The following is a 19,930-nucleotide window of genomic DNA, read 5'->3' on the forward strand; positions in this document are numbered from 1 at the left end:
AGGCCTCCATTGGCTGGCGCGCGTCATAGTTTCAAGGAACGAGGCTCCCATATGCGGCCGCGCGGCGTCGTTCCAAGGAACGCCACCCCACAGAGAAACCCTCTCCAGGGCGGCGCAGCGGCCCGGCCGCCGGTAAGAGGGGGCGGCTGGTCGCAGAGCCAGCAGAGCTCAGCCGGGCAGACTACGGAGAGGCTGCACGGCCGACCTCAGCGCGGAGCGGCCACTTCACGAGAGCACGTGATCGGTCGTCGGCCGCAACCTCGGCAGTAGTGAAACGTTGCCGTCTACGCCAGTATGCATACCGCAAACGAACTATGGGAGCGAAGACCGACATTCATGCATTCGCATTTACAACTGATAAGAAGTGCTTAAATGTCCTCGGAATTTATTGCCCAAATTCATGTTGTAAGACAAGAAGACTTGAGAAACACATCCTTCTTAGGTTTTTTATTACCCGCATACCTCTATGTTCATATATTTCGTAAAAAGTCACCTTAACATTAGTTAAACAATTATTACCCACGTCATTAATCATCAGTAACCAATAGACCAATTGAGGTTTCAAATAAATGCATACCTGAGTCACGCGCCATAACTGCGCTTCCATCCGGCTTTTTTGAGTCTACTTCGAAACGTCCATTCAGCGACGTAGCTGAAAAAATATCGGGGTATCTCAGTAACCGTTCCCTTGGTGCCAATCATTATAAGCAAGAAACAAATAATATTACATATAAAACACAAACTTGAACAGCGAAACATCTTAATGCACAAGAGAAAGCTGTGTATTTTTTTTATTTCTTTGTCATTATTTACGGGGAAAGTAAATTCAACAGATAGTTTTTATGGGCCAGTTTTAGCGAAACGTGAGAAAATATTTTAATTTAATATCGCATCTATCTTTTTTATTAAGACAATGCGCGATATACAACACAACATGTTGGGGACGGCGTGCTTTGGAAGAGTACACCGTTTGTAGACTGTGACAGCTTAAACGAATACTACAATAAAATTTCGGCGCTTAGTTTTTGGTTTATGAGTGTTCAAAGGAGCAGGATCCATGGACACACCTAAATGTTGTTAAAAAAGGCACGAACAGAAATGTTACTACAAATTAACCGGTTAGCAAACAGCCCCTGGTGGATGTCGCTAAAGCCTCGTTTGAAATGCCAGTCTAGGAACCTTGACAGGTAGTGAGAAAAACTGTCTCGTCTAGAACTATACATGCTTTGAACCTGATGTCCTCCTGACATCTCTTCGGCCAGCAGAAGAGAAGAGAGGAGGGAGGACTTCCCCACTAAACGTTACTCTTTCTTGTGTGTACCAGATGTCTCTATTTTCTTTATACAATATTGTAGAAGATTAACCCTTCACTCAATATTCACCTAACAGCAGCTTTGCGGTTAGTTGCGGTGGCCCGATCGCTGGCGTGCTTCGACCGCTTCAGCTAGGGCAGTGGTTCTCGAACGGGGGTCCACGGACCCTTTGGGGTCCGCGAAGGCATTCTAGGGGTCCACGAAGCCCAGCCTCATCAGTCAAGTCCGGCAATTAAAGTTGTCTTTTCTTAGATTGAGAAGAAACGTTGCAATTTTCGAGTGAGTTTTCTCGTGTATATGTCATTAAGAGATGTCTACTTCACACTACCACTTAGTTATATCCATTTATTAAGTCACTACCATAATTAACCTATACTTTCTCTTCCTCTCACCACAAACGTGGTCCTCCGTCATCTCCACCGATCCGCAAGGGGTCCGCGAAGCATCAGTGGCTGAGAACCACTGGGCTAGGGAATCCTAACGACATCAGCCCCGTCTCGGGTTTGCTCATCCCGAGAACAACTACGTCACTATTGTGCCGGATATGTGACGTGCTCTCTGCTGGCTGTTCTCCCAGCGCTTGAAAGACTGGGCCGTTAATAACGAAAAATACAGCCATCAGCCTCAGCATACAAACTTGCCATTGTCAGTTACAGATATCGTGGATCAAATTCAGCCTATTTCTGAACACGACGGGTATATTTAAACTTTTGTTGAAGTACTCCTTTAAGACGACCATTTGCCATTCTTGGTAGGCTCACTCGAGAGGATAAAATATATCAGTATTATATTCTGATTGACTACACGCTCTCTAGATATCGCGACAACCCCACTTATTTATAGACAAGCATGTGAACATAATTGGCGGAGTGCCATTCTCTTCAAGCCTCGGGGGTTAGGAAGCGAAGGAAAAGTGCGGACTTGCTGGCTATCGTCTTGTGTTCGGGCGACAACTAGCTGAAACCTGGAGCTCTGAGAAAAAAGCTCAGCCCGCTTGACAGTCGGAGTGCTGCAGATGCAGCCATCTCACGGCACTTATGTTCGTTCAGTATCGCGGCGTCGTGTCGACACAAATGACAGGAATTCGGGGGTAGGCAACGGACCGTCCCGACTTTTCCCTGAGAACGGTAGTCTGCGGGGATAATCCAGAAATGAACCGCTGCAAGAAAGGGAGGGCAAGCGCAGGAGCTTATATTGTCTACCAGTGCAACTGGCTGTCCAGTTATGAGATCTCGAGTGCGGTGGCTCGTTTCACCGTCGAAAGAAGGTTCACAAAACAGTAAGTACTTGCGGTCGGGGATTACTAAAATACCTCGTCTCCAATCGACATAGGCGGGTGTTGTGTCCTACTGTGTGTATCTTTCACCTCTTCTTCTTTGTGTTGTCCAATCTATCGCGTTATTCTTCAATACATCTTCTTTATTTTCCTCTTCTGTGTTCGGTCCGAATAAATCAGTTCCTCACGAGACTCTGCCCGCGATGGTCGTGCTCTGAAAGCCGTCCACGAACCGCCCAACGCTACAGCGGGGAAGCTGACGACGTGCCTTTCAGAGGTTTTGTGTCTCTCTGTGCGTGCGTGTGTGCAGCTGTGAAAAGCTACTGATGTGGAGCCTGAATGTTTTTGCAACTGCAAATCTGCAAGCATTGGTCGCCGACTTTGGCTGACGATGTTTTCACATAGGGACATAGAGAAATGTGAACGTTTAAAAGAGCAGACTTACTGGGACCTGTGTGCTCCCTAAAATGTAACTTCGCCAAAGTGAAGAGAGTATAAAGAGGCCCTTGGCCCTTGGCTCCGAACGGCCTGCCGCATTCCGGTCCTTTGCCTGGCCCAAGTCGCCCCTTTAGGAGCAGGGACACCCGCTCGGTTCGAAAACAACGGTAGTTCAAGAAAGACCACAAAACAGGCGGACGGCGGCTCTTCCATCTGAAGTGGCAGTGAATACTAATGGTAAGTAATATTTTCTTTGTTTTCCAAAAATACCTACAGCGTGCTTTCCAAGTGAGTGCATTTTTTTATTTGCTATTCTGCACTTATTTATTCCTCATTTCATTCGATCAGTACAGTTTATTCACTTTTATATTTGGATTATTCTAAGTGGTAATCTACATTTAAGAGCTATACAATGTATATTTTCAGCCGGCCGATTCGCCTGGCCAAAGAAGCAAGTGTTCTAGAATTGACTCATTATTCCTACCACTGAGGAAAGCAAGCCCAACATCTAACGCGGACGGATCGCCAAGAGCGTCTGGTTCCTCTTCGACGAGCGACCTGCTCTTGCCCTCCGTATCCTAATGCTCGTTGGACTTTTCGTCGGCCGATGCTACTGGCTCTTCCAGAAGGATGCTTCCGAGCTACGGCACTCAGCATAGCTCTCCGTTTGCACGTAAAACTCACGTTAAAGGAATAAAGTACCAGCACATCCTTCAACATCGTAGAACTAAATCGTGATTTGAAGAAAACTTAATGTAGCTTTATTTATACCAGGGTGTCGAACCGGAACCGAACCGAACCGAAAACCGGAACCAAACCGGTATTTTTTCCGGAACTGAACCCGAACCCGAACCGTTATATTGTTATCGCGATGAACCCGAACCGGAACTGAACCGGAAAAAAAAAATAACGGTTACCGACTCATGTCAAAACGGTTCGGGCACGCGCTGTTGACAATGAATGTGCTATCAATGCCATTTGTTTTTTAAGTGCCGTCAACTGACACACACCTCGCTTACATATTTTTCTTCTCCACTCAGTCTTAGGAATATAAACGCTGCATCCATGAATCTTGACAAACGCTGCATCCATGAATCTTGACATAGGAACCAGTATTGCGCTGGTCGCGGCTTGCACGGAAAAATCAGAATCGGAAGTCTGTGCCAAAAAAAAAATCGCGTCAAGGGGATTTCATTTTCCTACAATCTCGTAAATCCTAAATCCTGATGTGTGCTCATTACATAACACGTTTCTAGAACGCGCGAGTTCTTAAAGCTTGCTTCCATCGAAATGAGAAAAGAAAAGGCTGTGGAGTTTGATAATAATGCATCCAGTTTCGTATAGGCACTTAGAAGCTAACATATTTGTGAGACAGCGAACTCTTCTATTTTAATATGTATCCTATTACGTCCTAATGAAAACTTCTTTAAGGGTCTAATTTGAGAGTTACCGCAGGCTAGTTCAAATAAAGAAAGCTGTATTTTCTCCCCACTGTACCTTCAATTGCTTACACGCCGAGGTGGCGAGATAGTTAGCGAGTTCTACTTGTAAGTGGGTTTGTAAGGAGATCGCGGATTTTACAGCTACTGCGTCGGACCCAATTAGATGAAGTCCGAATGCGTAAACGTCGGTGAGGTAACCTTTGAGTGCGCATAAAGAAACCATTCCTGGTAGAAATCCCTGAGCCTTACACTACGATGTATCCCGTTTCGTATGTGCTGATTTCAGATGTTTTATTTGTAATTTATTTTGATGTTGCAATTTGCCATTTATAATTTCCGAACCGGTTCGCGAACCGGTTCAGCGCCCCGAACCGGTTCGCGAACCGGTTCGCGGATCGAATTAATCGAACCGGAACTGAACCGGAACAAAATAAATTTACCTGAACCTGAACCGTAACCGAACCCGTATTTTTTTCGGTTCGACACACTGATTTATACGATTGTAGCAATTTACAGAGACAAATTGGCGCTACACCAGTAATGTGAACGGATGTCTTCAATGAAGCGATGGGCACTGGAAACGCTTTTCATCAAAACTTTCCACAACACCCGCTAGATCGTATGACACAATATATTAGGGACTTTTGTTTTTTGTACATAAGGAAGCATAACCTGCTCACTTATATTTCGAAATTGTCAGACTAAAAACTAAATTTCTGGGATATTTTATGCCACATTTTGGATATCAATTTACCTCTCATAGTGCGGCTACTGGAGCGGAGTATTTGGAAAATGAAACGGCTACTCCAGTCTTGTGAGCCTTGTTCTCTTTGTGAATAAGCACTCACGATTGGGTCAGCACCAACATGTATCTCGGAAATATGCGTCAGCTTTATGCTCCTAAATCACAAATATTGCCTCTAGACGTTTGTATTTCTAAGCATCCTTTGGTGACGCTTGGAAAGGTTACGGGTGCTCCGCTACTGTGTCGTCATTGCTCCGTTTTTATCCTCCTCCTCTTCGCACTTGACTGCGCCACTGTGCTCTCGTCGCCAAAGCGAGGAAGAGGAAACAACGCGTCCAACGCTACGCGATGTTCGTGTTCCTTTAACCTGTCCGTCGGTGCATCCTTTTTGCGCTTCTATTATATGTGATGAATCACTAACTAGACATACCTTAAGCTCTGAATGCGTCACGTGATCGCGTATCGCCAACGTAAGGGCACCAGGCCGTTTGCGAACCTAAAATACGGTAGGCGTAATTGTAAGCCTCTATGAGCGATCTTAAAGGTAAGTGCTCTCCACTTTGCGTGTGGTTCATTTTTTTTTAGAAAAAGTTGCCTGTGCGCAAGTTTTTTTTTTGCATTTGTTGCACCCATTTATTTATTTATTTATTTCGTATACCCTCAAAGCCAAAGGCATTAGAGAGGCAATGGGTACAATGTATAAGTATACATAAAACAATGCAGTTATCGTTAGTACAGTAAATTGACTCCTTGTTACGCAAATAATGTATTTATCAGTACTTAAATAATTAATAATACAATTATATAAGAATAATTAATAATTAATATTTATATATTTATATATTAAATACCCTTGGGCCGTCTGCATTAACAGGGAGAGTGGGTATAGTACAGGAAAATTTAAAGATGTTTACAAATCTCTGTAGTGCGAAATTAGAGCGCAGCTCTTCAGGAGGAGGAGGAGAGGGCATGCCCCTTCTCCTGTCCTCCTCTCCCCTCCTTTTCCTCGCCTCCCCTCCACCTCGTCTCCCCTCCTCCCGTCTTTCTCTCCTCCCCCTACGTACCCTCCCATCTTCTTCCTCCCTACCCTCCCCTTTTTCTCCTTCATACCGTCTGTTCCTCCCACAGTTTTCCCACTAAATTTAGCCACAGTCAAAATATACTTAGGGGGTATTCACTGGACGCCATATTTGAGGGCACTATTTAGAGCGCATGCTCAGAACAAGCCCACATAAAGAAGACCAGCAATCTCGATGGTGCGGAATACACGTTGCAAAAGAACTGTGAAAGGTCACTATCAGCACGCGCTCAGCAGTCGTGCACACAGCTATGGCCGCCAGCGAATACTGCCTATAACTTGCAGGTATCGCGATTTCTGGGTACTGATGCTTATTTCTGCTTATTGGTTCCCTCGAGCTTATACTTCTGCAGTGTAAAACGAACACGGTGAACTAAACGCTCAAGGCACATATAGTACCGGCATGGCCATGAATGATGTTACATGCAAGCCAGGTATAGGCCACAGGGTGTACGCTCCTCGGATCCGTCCAGAAGCGCTCTTTTTAGCCTCGATCGCAAGGAGCAAAAGCGAACAATAATCTCGAACCCAGACGCTCACGGGGAAGGGGGGCGCGGGGGGGGGGGGGGGGGGGGGGCTGCGTCGGCCTGCGCCGCCGCTTCCCGCTGAGGGCTTCTTCGTTGGTGTGCTGACTGCTGTTTCGCTGGCATCAGTCCTGTTTACCACGGCATGTGAGTATAGTGCCCGTAATGTGAGAGCCGTTTGTCCATACGCCACTTTGCCGCTGTTGATTTCCATCTAGCCGAGCCAGAAAACATCTCGCGACGAGTTGATAGCGCCGCGAGTGACGAAGAAGAAGCGAACATGGCGACGGTTTGTGCGATTGCTTTGGTGGCTCCGGTGTTAAGTGTCTTCAACGTCCTCGTAAGAAGATTCCCCTCCCCCTTCGATGTTATTGCAAGCACCATGAGTGGTACGGAAGATGTGGAATCATCGTCTGAACTACAAATAAGCTGGCCTTCACGAGCAACAGCGATGCCGAGCAGGCGCTCGGCACAGTGGTGTCGTCAGATGTTTTACAACGCCGAGGTATTTTCATTTATCATCTGGAATGGCTCCAAGAGTGGGAAATTATTCTATTTCGCGGATTGTTAACGCCGAGGCGAGTGCCCTCCGTTGCAGTGCCGTTGTCGCGCAAAGTGCGGAGAAAACCGGGTGGCGATGGCGGAGGTGCTCTTTGATCGCTTTGATCTTGCAACGTCGGGTTCATGGAGTCCGGAGTAAACGTACGTACGTGCGTCTGCTGGATCGGTGTTTTGGACTGCCTCAAAACTCTTTCTCACACGCATTTTCCTTGTGAAGCTTAGTAGCTCATTACACCTCGTCGTCGACTGCGCTCATTTGACTTCAACGGACGAGTCTGCGTGATGTGAATTTCACTGCCTAAGATCCTTGGTGTGCTGTAACGAGGGCTAATAAAATATCACCGCGAACTTCTGAACAAACGAGTCTAAGTTTCGTCTGTTATCATAACTGATCGCCTGTCACAATATTAATCAGTAACGTTCCTAGACTCCGCCCCCACAGGCACCCTGCTTCGTTGTCCGATATTAAGGGTCTCCTGGTACCTCGTAGAATTCCAGCTCCCACTTCAAGTAAGTACAATCCTTTAGAACTGGCAATAATTAGTTTCGAACCCAGACGCTCGCAGCGTGTGTGTGTTCGTGTGCATGTGGGGGGGGGGGGGGGGGGGACGCGTGCTAACATACTCGGAGTCCCCGTTTACGCCGCTTCGCGGCGGCAGACAAGGCGGCACATTACAAAAGAAAGCTAATCCTGTCTATGTAGCTTGACCCTTTCGCTAGTCATTCGATGAAACGTCGCGGTATCGTTTTCATTCGCTAAAACGGCGTTCGATCAAGTGAACGCCTCCCACTTATTTCGGCTCGTCAGAGCCGCGCTGCCGCAGAAAGGCAAGCAGATCGCGAAAATCGGTCTCAAACGTGCCACGAATGTAATGTCGTATGCAAGAAGCCAACAATCAAGCATTTGAAAGCTACAAGAAAGCGGTAGCGAAATATTTTCTACGCAATGAACCCGGACTGAAACGCGGATGTCAAGGGTCAGCAGACACCGAGAACATTTAAGACAAGAAAGGTTTTCTCTTGTTTTCTTGATCGAGATGGGTTCTCGAATGTTCACCCCATCTTATCAGTTGGAGAACGGGCCGCGGAGGCTTCTGGTGAAGACATCTTTCACGATGTGCCGGTGCATTCGGACAGCCTGCCGCATCCAGCTCCCCAAAGCAACGCCGCAAACGCAGCCCTCCCCCCCTCCTGCCTGCCACTTCTCTCAGCGTGGTGGCGCGAACGTGGATAAACATGGCGGCGCCCTGGAATGGGCGCGGACACTGGTCTATTTCTACAAGGCGAGATTGTCATGCACTGACACCACGAAGGAGTAATGCTTGCAGCTACAGTACCTTTGGCCGTGAAGAGGCCCTTGAACTCTCAAGCGCGTTACGCATAGCGCTTCTTGCTGGCTGATTTTGAAGTGAGAGGTACAATGGACATTTTTCCAGTAAGGGTCTGCGCACGCGCACAGCATTTTCCCTTGACCTTGACCGCCCTTTCGCCATTCTTGGGGGGCACTGTTTTTTTGCGACACTAATCTGTTCCTATGGGAGAAGGCGAGTCCGGTTGCCCTCCATTTGTAGTAGGCGGCGAAACCGTCATGAGGCACTCCTTACTTGAAAAGGTCCATTATCGCGGTCACTTCATTTCGTTTCCCTACTCCTTGAAAAATAGCACAAAAAATAAAACGTTTGTTTCTAACGCGTCGACGAGTCGTGTGAACTGCCCGTGCGGCAGAGGATTCGAGCTCGGCCGCTCGGCCGCTGTTCAGATCGGTGAGTGAAGATTGTCGAATCACGGCTGCCGGAGCAGTGTCTATCCTCGCTGCAATCAGACCGTAGCTCGTCGGTTTGAAGAGAGCAAACGCTTCATACACGTGCGCGCTTTCGTTTGAGTGGTGATATCTCAGCCATTTTTCCGTCTAATCGTTTCTTCTTTTATGCATCTCGAAGTGCGCGCAACCCGGTGTCACTCAGCTCGAGCGCGTAGCTTTGGCTAATGCATAGACGCCATTTTACCGCCCAAGTCACGCACCGAGTGCGCCAAGAGCGTCACGTGCTGGCACATTCAGGGCAAAAAATGGATGGGCTCACCCTGAGACAGACAGTCATGTAGGCACACTAAGCAAACGAGCAGGCCAGCAAATGAAAAAACAACGCTCTTGTGCACTGCGCAGGCCTCGACAGCAGGCGGCGACACTATTGGCCATCTCCTCTCCCCTTCTTCTACCCTCACAACGCCTACACACACAAACAGCAGGCGGCGGTGGAATTCGGTCGGCGCTCCGGAGCACACTTTTGCCCCCCAAAGTACGAAGGTTTCATTTTTTAACGAAGTAAAAAAGAAGTTTAGCACTGATATGGTTTCTGACTGGGAAAATGAATATAACGTTTAGCACGCTTAGTCGCCTGTGACCTATACTGGTACCAGGCCATACCCCAGGGGGGCTATGCAAGACGTCGGCACTAGGCGGGACGAAGGGACCGGGAAATCACCGCCTGCTGCGATTGTTCAGTGGGCCGCTGATCACACGTCTCGCCCCCGGTCCCTTCGCCCCGCCTCAACCCGTCGTCATGCGTTAACCCGCTGAACGCCATGGAATGCAGTGGTTGGGCCGTAGCGTCGCCTGCGGGAGAACAAATTCGCTAACGTCTGGTTTCTGTTTTACAATCAACTATACAGGGTGCCAGATTTTTATGCGAACCGATTTCTTTTTATATGGGTGAGAGTTAGAAGAGCCTCGGTTTTCACCATGTAGAAACTCGGCGGCGATTAGATGATGGAATAATCGCCATGATAAGTTGGATAATGAACTAAGATACGTTCATTAACTTTAATTCTTAGTTAAATTGGTCAGGTTGCAATTGCAGTATTCACGGCAATTATATTAGATGAAAAACCAATTGAAAAAATTTGCGGAAAACAAGTAATGTAGAATGTATATATTAATCGATAAATTCTCACATTTTTAGCCCGATAGAAAAATATCACGCAAAGAAAACGGCGCAGAGCCCTGTCCCCAATCAGGCCTAGAAGAGTTAAGCTTGAATCAAGAAATACATCTGGTCGACGTGAGAGCGTTCTGGCATAGGCCAGGCATTGGGGCGTGGTATATTTATTACCTAATACTAATACTTTAATGAGCGCGTAACATTAAAAACAAGTGAAATTGTGTGGAATGCAAACTGAAAAGTTATTTACTGCGCAATAAAAAAACTTCCCATGCGATAACGCACATCCAAGAGGAATAATGTTTTAATTGCGAAAATATATACAAATACTCCACATATTTTTTTTAATATTTGCTCATCAATCACAAATGTACCTTGCTACTAATAATAAATAAGGGAACTAAGAAATTCATTTATCGACAAATTCGATCCGGAATTTGCTAGATTTTCAATCAATTTCTTACTTCAAATGTGTGTAACATTTTATATTAACATACAATATTGACTATAAAATATTATATTTAAATTAATTTCCCGAAAATCGTCAAGGGGACATAGTTGAACGTTATTAAAAAGTCATTGAAACCTAGAAAATAGTTTTTTTTTTGTAATTTCTTAAGAATAATGAAAGTGAAAACGAGAAGTGAGAAAATAGCGAGTGGTCTAACATGCGATCCACGACTGGTGGGGAAAACGCGAGTTTTCTGCCCGATCATATCAATAGTTAATAACTCGAAAAAAAATGAATCCGCCAAGCTCGCCGTTCGCGCTCTTTTTCATATCAAGAATGCTCCCCAAAATATATTTTGGGGTGAAAATAAATATTCGACACAAATACCCTGAATGAATTGAGATGAAAACACCAGAGGTTATGGTCCTTAAGAGAAAATAAGTTCTAAATACTGACTGGTGAAACCGGCGTACGCATCAAGTGACACACAAGGTTTCAGTTTCCTCCTTGAGAAACCGGAGTAAGAAACACATAGAACAAAAAAAAGTTAATATTGCAGCTCAGGCGAAAGACTTACCATAAGCCACGAAGCAAAGCACGAGGAATACTTTCAGCGGAACCATGATCACTGTTCTCTTTCGCTCAACGTTTTAACCAAGAGACTCTTCTGGCCGTATATATACGTATTTAATAGTTGGCATCTTTCAAAGAAAACAAAACACAAAATGTTTCTCACTCGTCACCTTTATTATTGACCAGGCCTCACGCACTTGAAGGTCATTGTTACGTAGGTTTCTTATTCACTTTGTTTGGTATGCCCTTTCCCCGATAAGGTTGCAGGTTTTCATGAGACTCTAAGTTCACACGATTGTTGTACAAATAACAGCCATATCTTCGAAATCCGGCAGAAAAATATTGATAAAGGTCGAAAATGAAAAGGACAGGCGTTTCATCTAGAAAATATAGAAGCAAGACATCTGAAAGCCGTAGGCGCCGCATGTCTTATACGTGTGACAACTTTGTCCTCACTTGTTTAGGCTTGATAAGGTCACTATCGAAGTGCAGTAGTTTATTTTTCATTTAAATATATAACATAAATGCAATAAAAAGTCCAGTCTTCAAAAAAAAAAAAAAAACTGCCACGAGGGTACGTCAACTGTAAAGATTGAAATTTAAGTTAAAAAAAAAACTCAAATGGCGCGACATTTGGAACACAAAAAAAATGGTTCCCTGCCGCTAAACAAATCAAGCGAGGGGCATTTTTCCCGCAAAAAACGCAAAAACTATTTGAAAAAAAAAAAATACAGCTCATGGTTTTGTGAAATATTTTCCTTCTGTCTTCGAAAGACAATGGCGTGGAAAATATTTGGCATGTTTCAGATTTTGCGCAATCTCAGTTGCTTATTTGCAAATGCGCCTTAAGAGCTCAAACTTGCACGAAACACGAATCAAGCGCCGCTTGTACCACGCTTAATATGGCTTGGGAGTGACGTCATCGAACCCATGCTGGTCCCCAGGCACGTAGAGGGGGGCGGGGGGCGGGGGGGCATGGCACCCGCCCCCCCCCCCCCCCCTCCCCTCATACAGCATTTTGTCATGGGCGCACTCAAACCCCTTCCCGTCTGCCCCCCCCCCCCCCCCCTCCCGAAACATAATCCTGGCTACGTGCCTGCTGGAATCATTTACACTGGTTTTTTTCAATAAAACAATTTTGACGGTGCAAATTGCATGCTGCAGGAAGAACGCTATCAGAAACAACGCCACGACAATGGCCGATAGTGTGAGCTCGGTGCAAGTCAAGTATTACTTATTTGAAAAGAAGGGCGTCCCTCGTACCTAAATCCAAGAAACGTTTTCGTTGAAAGCTTATTTGCAACTCCCGTGTATTATATATCCGCGCTTGATATGTATAAAATAACTGTACAGCCCATTCTGTCCCCCTGAGAAAAGAACTCTTGCACACAGAATGCGGTGTAGTTAAGGTTTCGAAATGTCGTTTTTTATTTTTTTTTATTTTTTTCAAGCTTGGAGTATTTTTGGTATATTTTAACGCGACTACTTTTTAAAGGGCACTTTTCTCGTTTATAGTTTTGATTTTGGCATAACGACTCTTTTTAGCGCAGTCAGCGTCTATGAATTACAAGGTGTAATTTTGTTTTCTGGGTTTTGCACGTAGTTTTAGGACGCGTTCACATCGGCGATATGGAGAAGTCACGCGATGCGACTAAATCGCATCGCAAAACAATTATATGGTCGCATAGGATCTCGCGATGAGCGAGTTGTCCATCGTTGCTTCTTTAAAACTCTCGCTCCGAAAGCCTCGATTTGAATTAGCCGCTCCGCGACTAGGCCGCGTCGCAAAAAGTCTGGTCAACTGGCGGCTGCTCGAATCGCGTCGCTTTTTTCCCGCGATGGTCGCTTTTGCGATGAAAGTTATCGTGCGACTACATAGCATCGCCGGTGTGAACGCGCCTTTAAAGGTATGCGGAGGGCAAGTTCGCCTGCTTCTTGCGCACGGGGTAGCGGTGACGTCAGAACGCCGAGCCCTAATTGGCTGATCGCGACCCCCTATCTGAGCATCGTCTGCTCCTTTGCAAATTCGTCTGTTCGCAACGTCGTCCGCGTCTGTCTTACCTTTCCTGCGACTTTCGCGAGGCCAGATTCACGAAACGATCTTACGCCAAAAATGTGCGTAAGACAGAACTTAAGAACGAATTCGTATTCACGAAAAGAAATTTTCGTAAGTTTTGCGCAGGTTACGACGAAATCCTACGACAGCTCCGAAGCTCGCATGGCCGACAGCGTCGCGGTCGCGACGACCCACGGACGTTTATTTTTCTACGTGCGCTTCTCACGCGTCCCGACTTCGAGCAGCAAGAAAAAAGTAAAAAGTACTTGAAACAGACCACGACGAACAAGAACGCTGGATCCACAAACGCCCAGGAAAAGCTCCAATGGCCACGATTCCACCGAACATGACCAAGCGAGCTTCGGCAGTTAGGCCTAGCAGGCACTCCGCGACTCGACGACCGTCTGCCCACGACCGGCTGGCGTGCTGAATGGAATATGCCCGCGCGACCGTTGTGAACCCTTCCCGTATTATACTTTGATCGCTGACCTCAATTTTAGATTAAGAGGTCACTTTCTTCCTCTTTTTATCTCCTTGTTTCCCAAGGCAACGGTGACTCTCGCCGGTGAAAAAGCGGTGAATCTCCGACAGACGGAGGAAAGGTAAAGCAGCCATCGCTTTGACTAGCAGACGTAAAGCAGACGACAAAAACAACGTACCGCTCGAGTTATTTCGTCTGCCCTCTCTGAAAGGTGAAGTCGAGCTCGCTTGTAAAGTCGCAGGAACGGTAAGACAGACGCAGACGACGTTGCGAGCAGACGACGTTGCAAAGGAGCAGACGACGCTCAGATAGGGGGTCGCGATCAGCCAATCAGGGCTCGGCGTTCTGACGTCACCACTACTTCCTTTGTCATGCGCAGAAGACGAAAATGAGCCCACTTGCGAGGCGTATAGACGCCTCAAAATTTTGTTTGGGCGTGGTCGACAAAACAGAAGCTAGCCACTCGAGGCGACATCAACACTGGAAATCAGCCGCTAGGCGGACGTGCCGTGATGGCCGTTCTCGTCCATGCCTTGTTCTCGTGCAACGAGTACGCGATCCAAGCGGTACCTACCTCTGTTGCGCTAGCCGTTCTTGGACAGTAGTTACTAGAAAGGCGGTACCAGTAACTATTTATGAATAAAATAGCGCAAAACAACGAGGAAGGAAGGACGAGGTAGACAGGAAGGGTGCTGCCGTGTTCTTCCTTCCTTGTTGTTTTGCGCCCATACACGCTTTGTGCCCCTGACACCGACTGGGCGGCTGAGCCATGCGGTCGGTGTCGGGGGCACAAAATGTGTATGGGCCCATGCCTTTCCCTGAATACCTGTACACCGGGCGGCACTGTGAAATAAAGTGCAATACAGTACAATACAATACAATAGCCCGCCAGCTTATCTTATTGCGGTAAGTAGTTACTTTTTTCAGTAACTTGTAGCTTGACTCGTTACAGCTTAGTAAGAAGAACCTCTCACTGTTAGAAAAAAAGGTGTAGTACTTCGTCCTTTTGTTGGACTAAATTGATGTCGCTGAGAGTGATCCCCCTAAAACGGCAAAACCCCGGTTTAGTCCCTCCCTTTTCTTTAAGTTCCTTTGCATTGATCCATTTAGGTCGAAGTTTTGAACCGTTAAAATTAGTGTTTTTGATCTCTACAGCAGGATATCAGGGACTAAGTTTGACTCTTCAGTTGATTAATTACGGTTCCCTTAGCGCCGTCGTGTCAACAATCGGGGGAGTAATTTTGATCTCTTTAAGGATAAACAGTGCTATGATGGGGATTTATTTTGCCACTTAAAGGGATGATATTTATAGTGACGGGGGAGAAACTCCCGTCCCTTTGAGGACCAATTATTAACACTTATAGGGATAAATTTTATAGAATTTAGGGAAGTAACCTTCGTCCCTTTAAGGATCAATTTTGACACCTTTAGATACTATTTTTATAGTAGCGAGGAAGTAACTTTCGTCCCTTTGTGGATGAATTTTCAGTATTGAGGTAGCAAATATTATCCCTTTGACAATCAATTTTGACACTTTTAGAGATGAATAATACAGTAATAAGACAGTAACTTTCACCCCTTGTGGACGAATTGTACACATTTAGAGACGAATTTTCTAGTGGTGAGACCCATAAGGCGTGAATAGGAAGTGAAAGGTTTGCGGCATTGAATGGCTTCCTGTTCTGAAAAGGCAGATTTTGCAACTTGTCTGAAAAGGTATATCTTCTAAAAAGTTGCGCAAACCGTCTTTTCAGAACGGGAAGTTATTCAACACCGCAGGCCTTTCACTCCCCTTCATAGCTAAAAGGTGGAAATATCGCAGTACATCTGAAAAGTCGCACGCCTTTATTTGCAAACAACAACCCGGTGTTTTCAAACAAGCAGCATCATGTCCTACCCCAATCTAAATGGTAATGATGCCCGCGAGACTGAAAGTATTCGGACAACACTCGTAGAATTTAGAGGCAGGTTTTAACAGCCAACATCACTCTTTTACGAAAAAAGTTGCACCAGCAATCTGTATGCAAAAATTAGCACTTTAATTATGGAAATATATTTATTGTGGAACCACATAACAGAGGAAATAAAAACAATTTCACATAACAAGAAAGTATAGAGAAGAAAATACTGGCCCCCTGGCACTAAAGTGCTTGCCAAAATTTAACACGACTTGCATATATAAGTGTGTTCAATGGGTCTTAGTGTTTGGAATACATTTTAGCGCTCAAAAAACAGGGACAAAGACGCGAGAAACAGACAGCACAGTGCGCTACTAACAACTGATTTTATTACGTGAAACCACACATTAATATCATCCCAGTTTCTGATTTTGCTCCACCACTAGCCAACCCGGTGCCAGGCTGCGTCATTGAGGAACGCACGCTCTTTGTCCAGTAAATCAATTGAGGCCACGCTGGCGCATGCTGCACCACCCTTCTTAATCTTATCTGCCTCGACTATCTCCCTCACACTTTTTTCCTTGTGCCGTGCCAGAATCTTGCTCTCGGAAAATAACGGCATACACTTGCAACTTTGACAATGATCAGACAGATGACCGTCCCGATAATTTCCTACTTTAAGTTTGTGCTCCCTCAGCCTATCATTAACACACCTACCTGTCTTACCTATATACTTGTTTCCGCATGATAAGGAGATCTGATATACTACTCCCTCCGCACATTCAACGAAGGGATCCCCGTGTTTCACCGCGCAGCAAGAAGGGGCCTTACAAAAAAGATCTGTCATCCTACACAATCTACTAAGTTTGTTTGGTGCGGAAAACACCACTTTCACGTTTGATTTATTGGCCACCTTTTTCAAGCCATGCGCCGTTTTGTGAATGTGCGGTATCACCGCGACCTTCTGTTTATCTCTGAGAACCATTGGGCCAGGGCGATCTTCACTACGCAATCTTTTTAATACGATCTCTGCAACTGAGACCACTACAATCTTCGGGAAGCCAGCTGCCAACAACCGCCTATGCTGCGTGCCCAGGCCTTCTGACATCACATGGTGGCATGATTTTTCGAGGGCGTTCAATACGCACATATTGGCAATACTCCTTTTTACCAGTTTTAAATAGGGATGCCGCGAACTTTTTTCGAATCGAAGTTTCGATGATCGAATCAAGCAGTTCGAAAGGTTCGAAAGATTTCGATTTTTCGAATTGTCTATATCGTGAAATTCGACGGAGGTCGAATTTTCGAACTTGTTAAGCTAAGAAGTTCGACGCTTTTCGAACCGTCGAACTTATCACGCTAAAAAATTCGATATTTTTCGAACTTTCGAACTTATTGCGCTGCAAGGTTCGATGCTTCTCGAACTTTCGAACTTGACTGACAAAAAAATCGATAAATTTCGAACTTTCGAACTTATTTATCAAGAGAATTCGAAAAGTTTCGAACTTTCGAATTCTGAAAAGTAAGCAGTTCGACGAACTTCGAACTTTTAGGGTAAAAGTTCGACGTTCGTCGAACTTCGAAAGACCGGCGGACGGTTTCATTTGATTTCAAGTAGTGGGGTACATTCGTAATTTTTTTTCTCGAACTTTTACACGCGGTGCTGCGTTCCTTACGAAAGACAATGTCGTTTATTTCAGTGTTCTGGCATGCTTAGGTTTAAAGAAATGAATCCCCGAAGGGGCGAGGAAGGACGACGGGTTTTTGACGATTATCGTTTGTGCCAGATTTGAAGCACGCTGCAGCCGGAGCTATTTATGGTAGACATGTTATACTTTTTTAAGAATGATCTATGAATAGCTTAGGTAACTGCCGTCTTAAGATGTGAGTATTGTTATTCAACGTGAGTTTCGAAGAAATGTCCAAACATGTATCTGCATGCAATTTTGACCTAAACTTGATATTTATTTTCGTCTAAGTTGTTTGAGGTATCGCATTTAAATGAACACCACAGACAGTACATATCATTGCCATCTGCAGAATACAAAATAATATATTTATTGCTTTTTCACGTTAAGGAATAAATTAACTCATGGGAGAAGATTTCTAATAGTGTTCAACTTCAGCACGTCATTAAAAGAAAACTTTTTTTTTTTCGCTTCACGTGTTTGGGTCGTGTTTCTTTTAGCCTGTACACATTTTGGTAAAAGAAACTTGTTTTGAAGTTCTGAACCTCTTAATATGCAAGAATAGAACACTTCCGACGAATTCTTGATAGTTTTTTTTTTTTCTCCTGCTTTTTACTCCCGCATTTATTCTTTTTTTTTTTTTTTTTTTGTTACTATCGGCACAGGTATTTAAGTCGAAAAGACAGCTTTGAACTTCCGAACCACTAAGCATGTGACGAGTGGTGCCTTCTGACAACCTATTTCTAACAATGACCATCTACGCAACCTTTTATGCAGTGAAGGGTGATGCATAAATAATTTCAGATTAAAATAAGGTCGACCACGCCTTCTTTCCCCGTATTGCTTTCTTTAACAGTCCGAAATACCTGCAAGGTGGAGAAAAAGGCTGAAGCCCCCCGCTACCCTCTTTCCCCCCGTTTTTCCTCTTCCGACGCCACTTGCAGAACGCTTCTGGACCTCGAGTTGTGTCGGCTTTCGTGCTTTTTGCGAGGCGATTCCTCCGTCCCAGAAAATAGACCTTTAGGACAATTACAAACTTCACCGGATCGGATTACTACCAGCGTGCAAGGGGTGGCGAGCTAGTGTGCCAGGTCGCTTCAAGGTTTTTCTGAGCCTCAACCTCCTGCTCACTCCTGGCCGTTTCGAACTGGATGAGTCTCGTAAAACAGTGTGTTCGTGCAATCACTACTGCGTGATGCAGGTTAAAGACCCCCCCCCCCCCCCCCCCGGGGGGGGCTGGCGGTCACAATTCTGCACTGGCAAATATTCTAGCACGTCCGGGACACTCGTCGTCTCATTTAATTGCCTGACCAACTGTGCAGAATCTAGATATCACACCCTAACTTGTCTAAACTTGATTTTGTGAAAACCAGTGAGTCGTGAAAACGTTATTTGAAACTGAAACTGTGGAAAAACTTGAAAATCGGACTTCGAACTTTGAAAACTTGGATTAGAAAGAAATTCAAAATCTTCAAAGTTTTTTTTTTCTTTTTTTTTTAATTTAGCGTTAAAAGAGAATCGAAACTTTCGAACTTTTCGAACTTTATGCAGAAAGAAATTCGAAATCTTCGAATTGTTCGAACTTCATGTCTATAAAAATTCGAAGCGTTCGAAGTTTTCGAATTTTGTTTCCAAAGAATTTCGAAATCTTCGAATTTATCGAACCTGAAGGAAAACAATATTCGAAATATTCGAATTCGAAATTTTAGAAACCGTGAAAGCTTCGAAATTTTCGAATTCGAAACTCCGCTGTGGTCAAAAGTTGCGAATTTTTCGAATTCGAACCTCGGTCGGTACGAAAATATCGAAATTTTTCGAAATCGAACCTCAGTTCGCTTCGCAAATATCGAAACCTTTCGAAATCGAACCTAGGGTGGTTCGCGACATCCCTAGTTTTAAATGAGCTGAATTGTACGGCAACAGGGGTTTCTGGGCTCTAGGGTGGTACATCCAACACACATGTCTTTCAGAAACGATTAGCCTGATATCAAGGAACTGCAACACACCATCTACTGGTAGTTCCTGGGTTAGTATGAGGGGTTGTAAGACGTTTTTAAAAACAGTAAAGAGGTCATCCACTCTCGACTGGAATTCTGCGGGCCCATGCTTTAGCAGAACTAAAAAATCATCCACAAATCTAAAAACTTTGATTTCATTAAAATCGTTGCCTTCATTAAAGTGCTCAAAAAGAACTTTGTCCTGATGGGCTGAAAATATGTTACTGAGGATGGGTGCCAAACATGAGCCAATGCATATCCCTTGTTTTTGTATGTAGACCCCGTCAATCCATTCCACAAACGTCGATTTAAGATAAAACGAGAGTGTTTCAATAAAACTCTCTTCCGTCATGCCGATTTGATTCTGGAAGGCCACTGTACCAAAGCGATCGATACTATGTTCCACGGATGTTAGTAACTTGTCGTGCGGCAAAGAGTAGTATAATCTTTAATGTCAAATGAACAGGCTG

General features: G+C 45.0%; 1 protein-coding gene across 1 annotated transcript in view; it reads right to left on the reverse strand.

The window, feature by feature from the left end:
- The window catches only part of LOC115332570 (venom metalloproteinase antarease-like TfasMP_A), a 42,551-nt gene extending 31,161 nt beyond the window's left edge, over positions 1-11,390 (reverse strand). The window contains exons 1-2 of the mRNA XM_040217993.2: positions 11,345-11,390; positions 578-652 (exon numbers count right to left, since the gene is read on the reverse strand). Coding sequence (XP_040073927.2) covers positions 578-652; positions 11,345-11,390 — 121 coding nt within the window. The remainder of the gene's footprint in view (positions 1-577; positions 653-11,344) is intronic.
- Between the last annotated feature and the right edge of the window lie 8,540 nt (positions 11,391-19,930).

The sequence above is a fragment of the Ixodes scapularis genome, unplaced genomic scaffold (assembly GCF_016920785.2).
Source record: "Ixodes scapularis isolate PalLabHiFi unplaced genomic scaffold, ASM1692078v2 PGA_scaffold4__175_contigs__length_147842914, whole genome shotgun sequence".
NCBI classification, from domain to species: Eukaryota; Metazoa; Arthropoda; class Arachnida; order Ixodida; family Ixodidae; genus Ixodes; species Ixodes scapularis.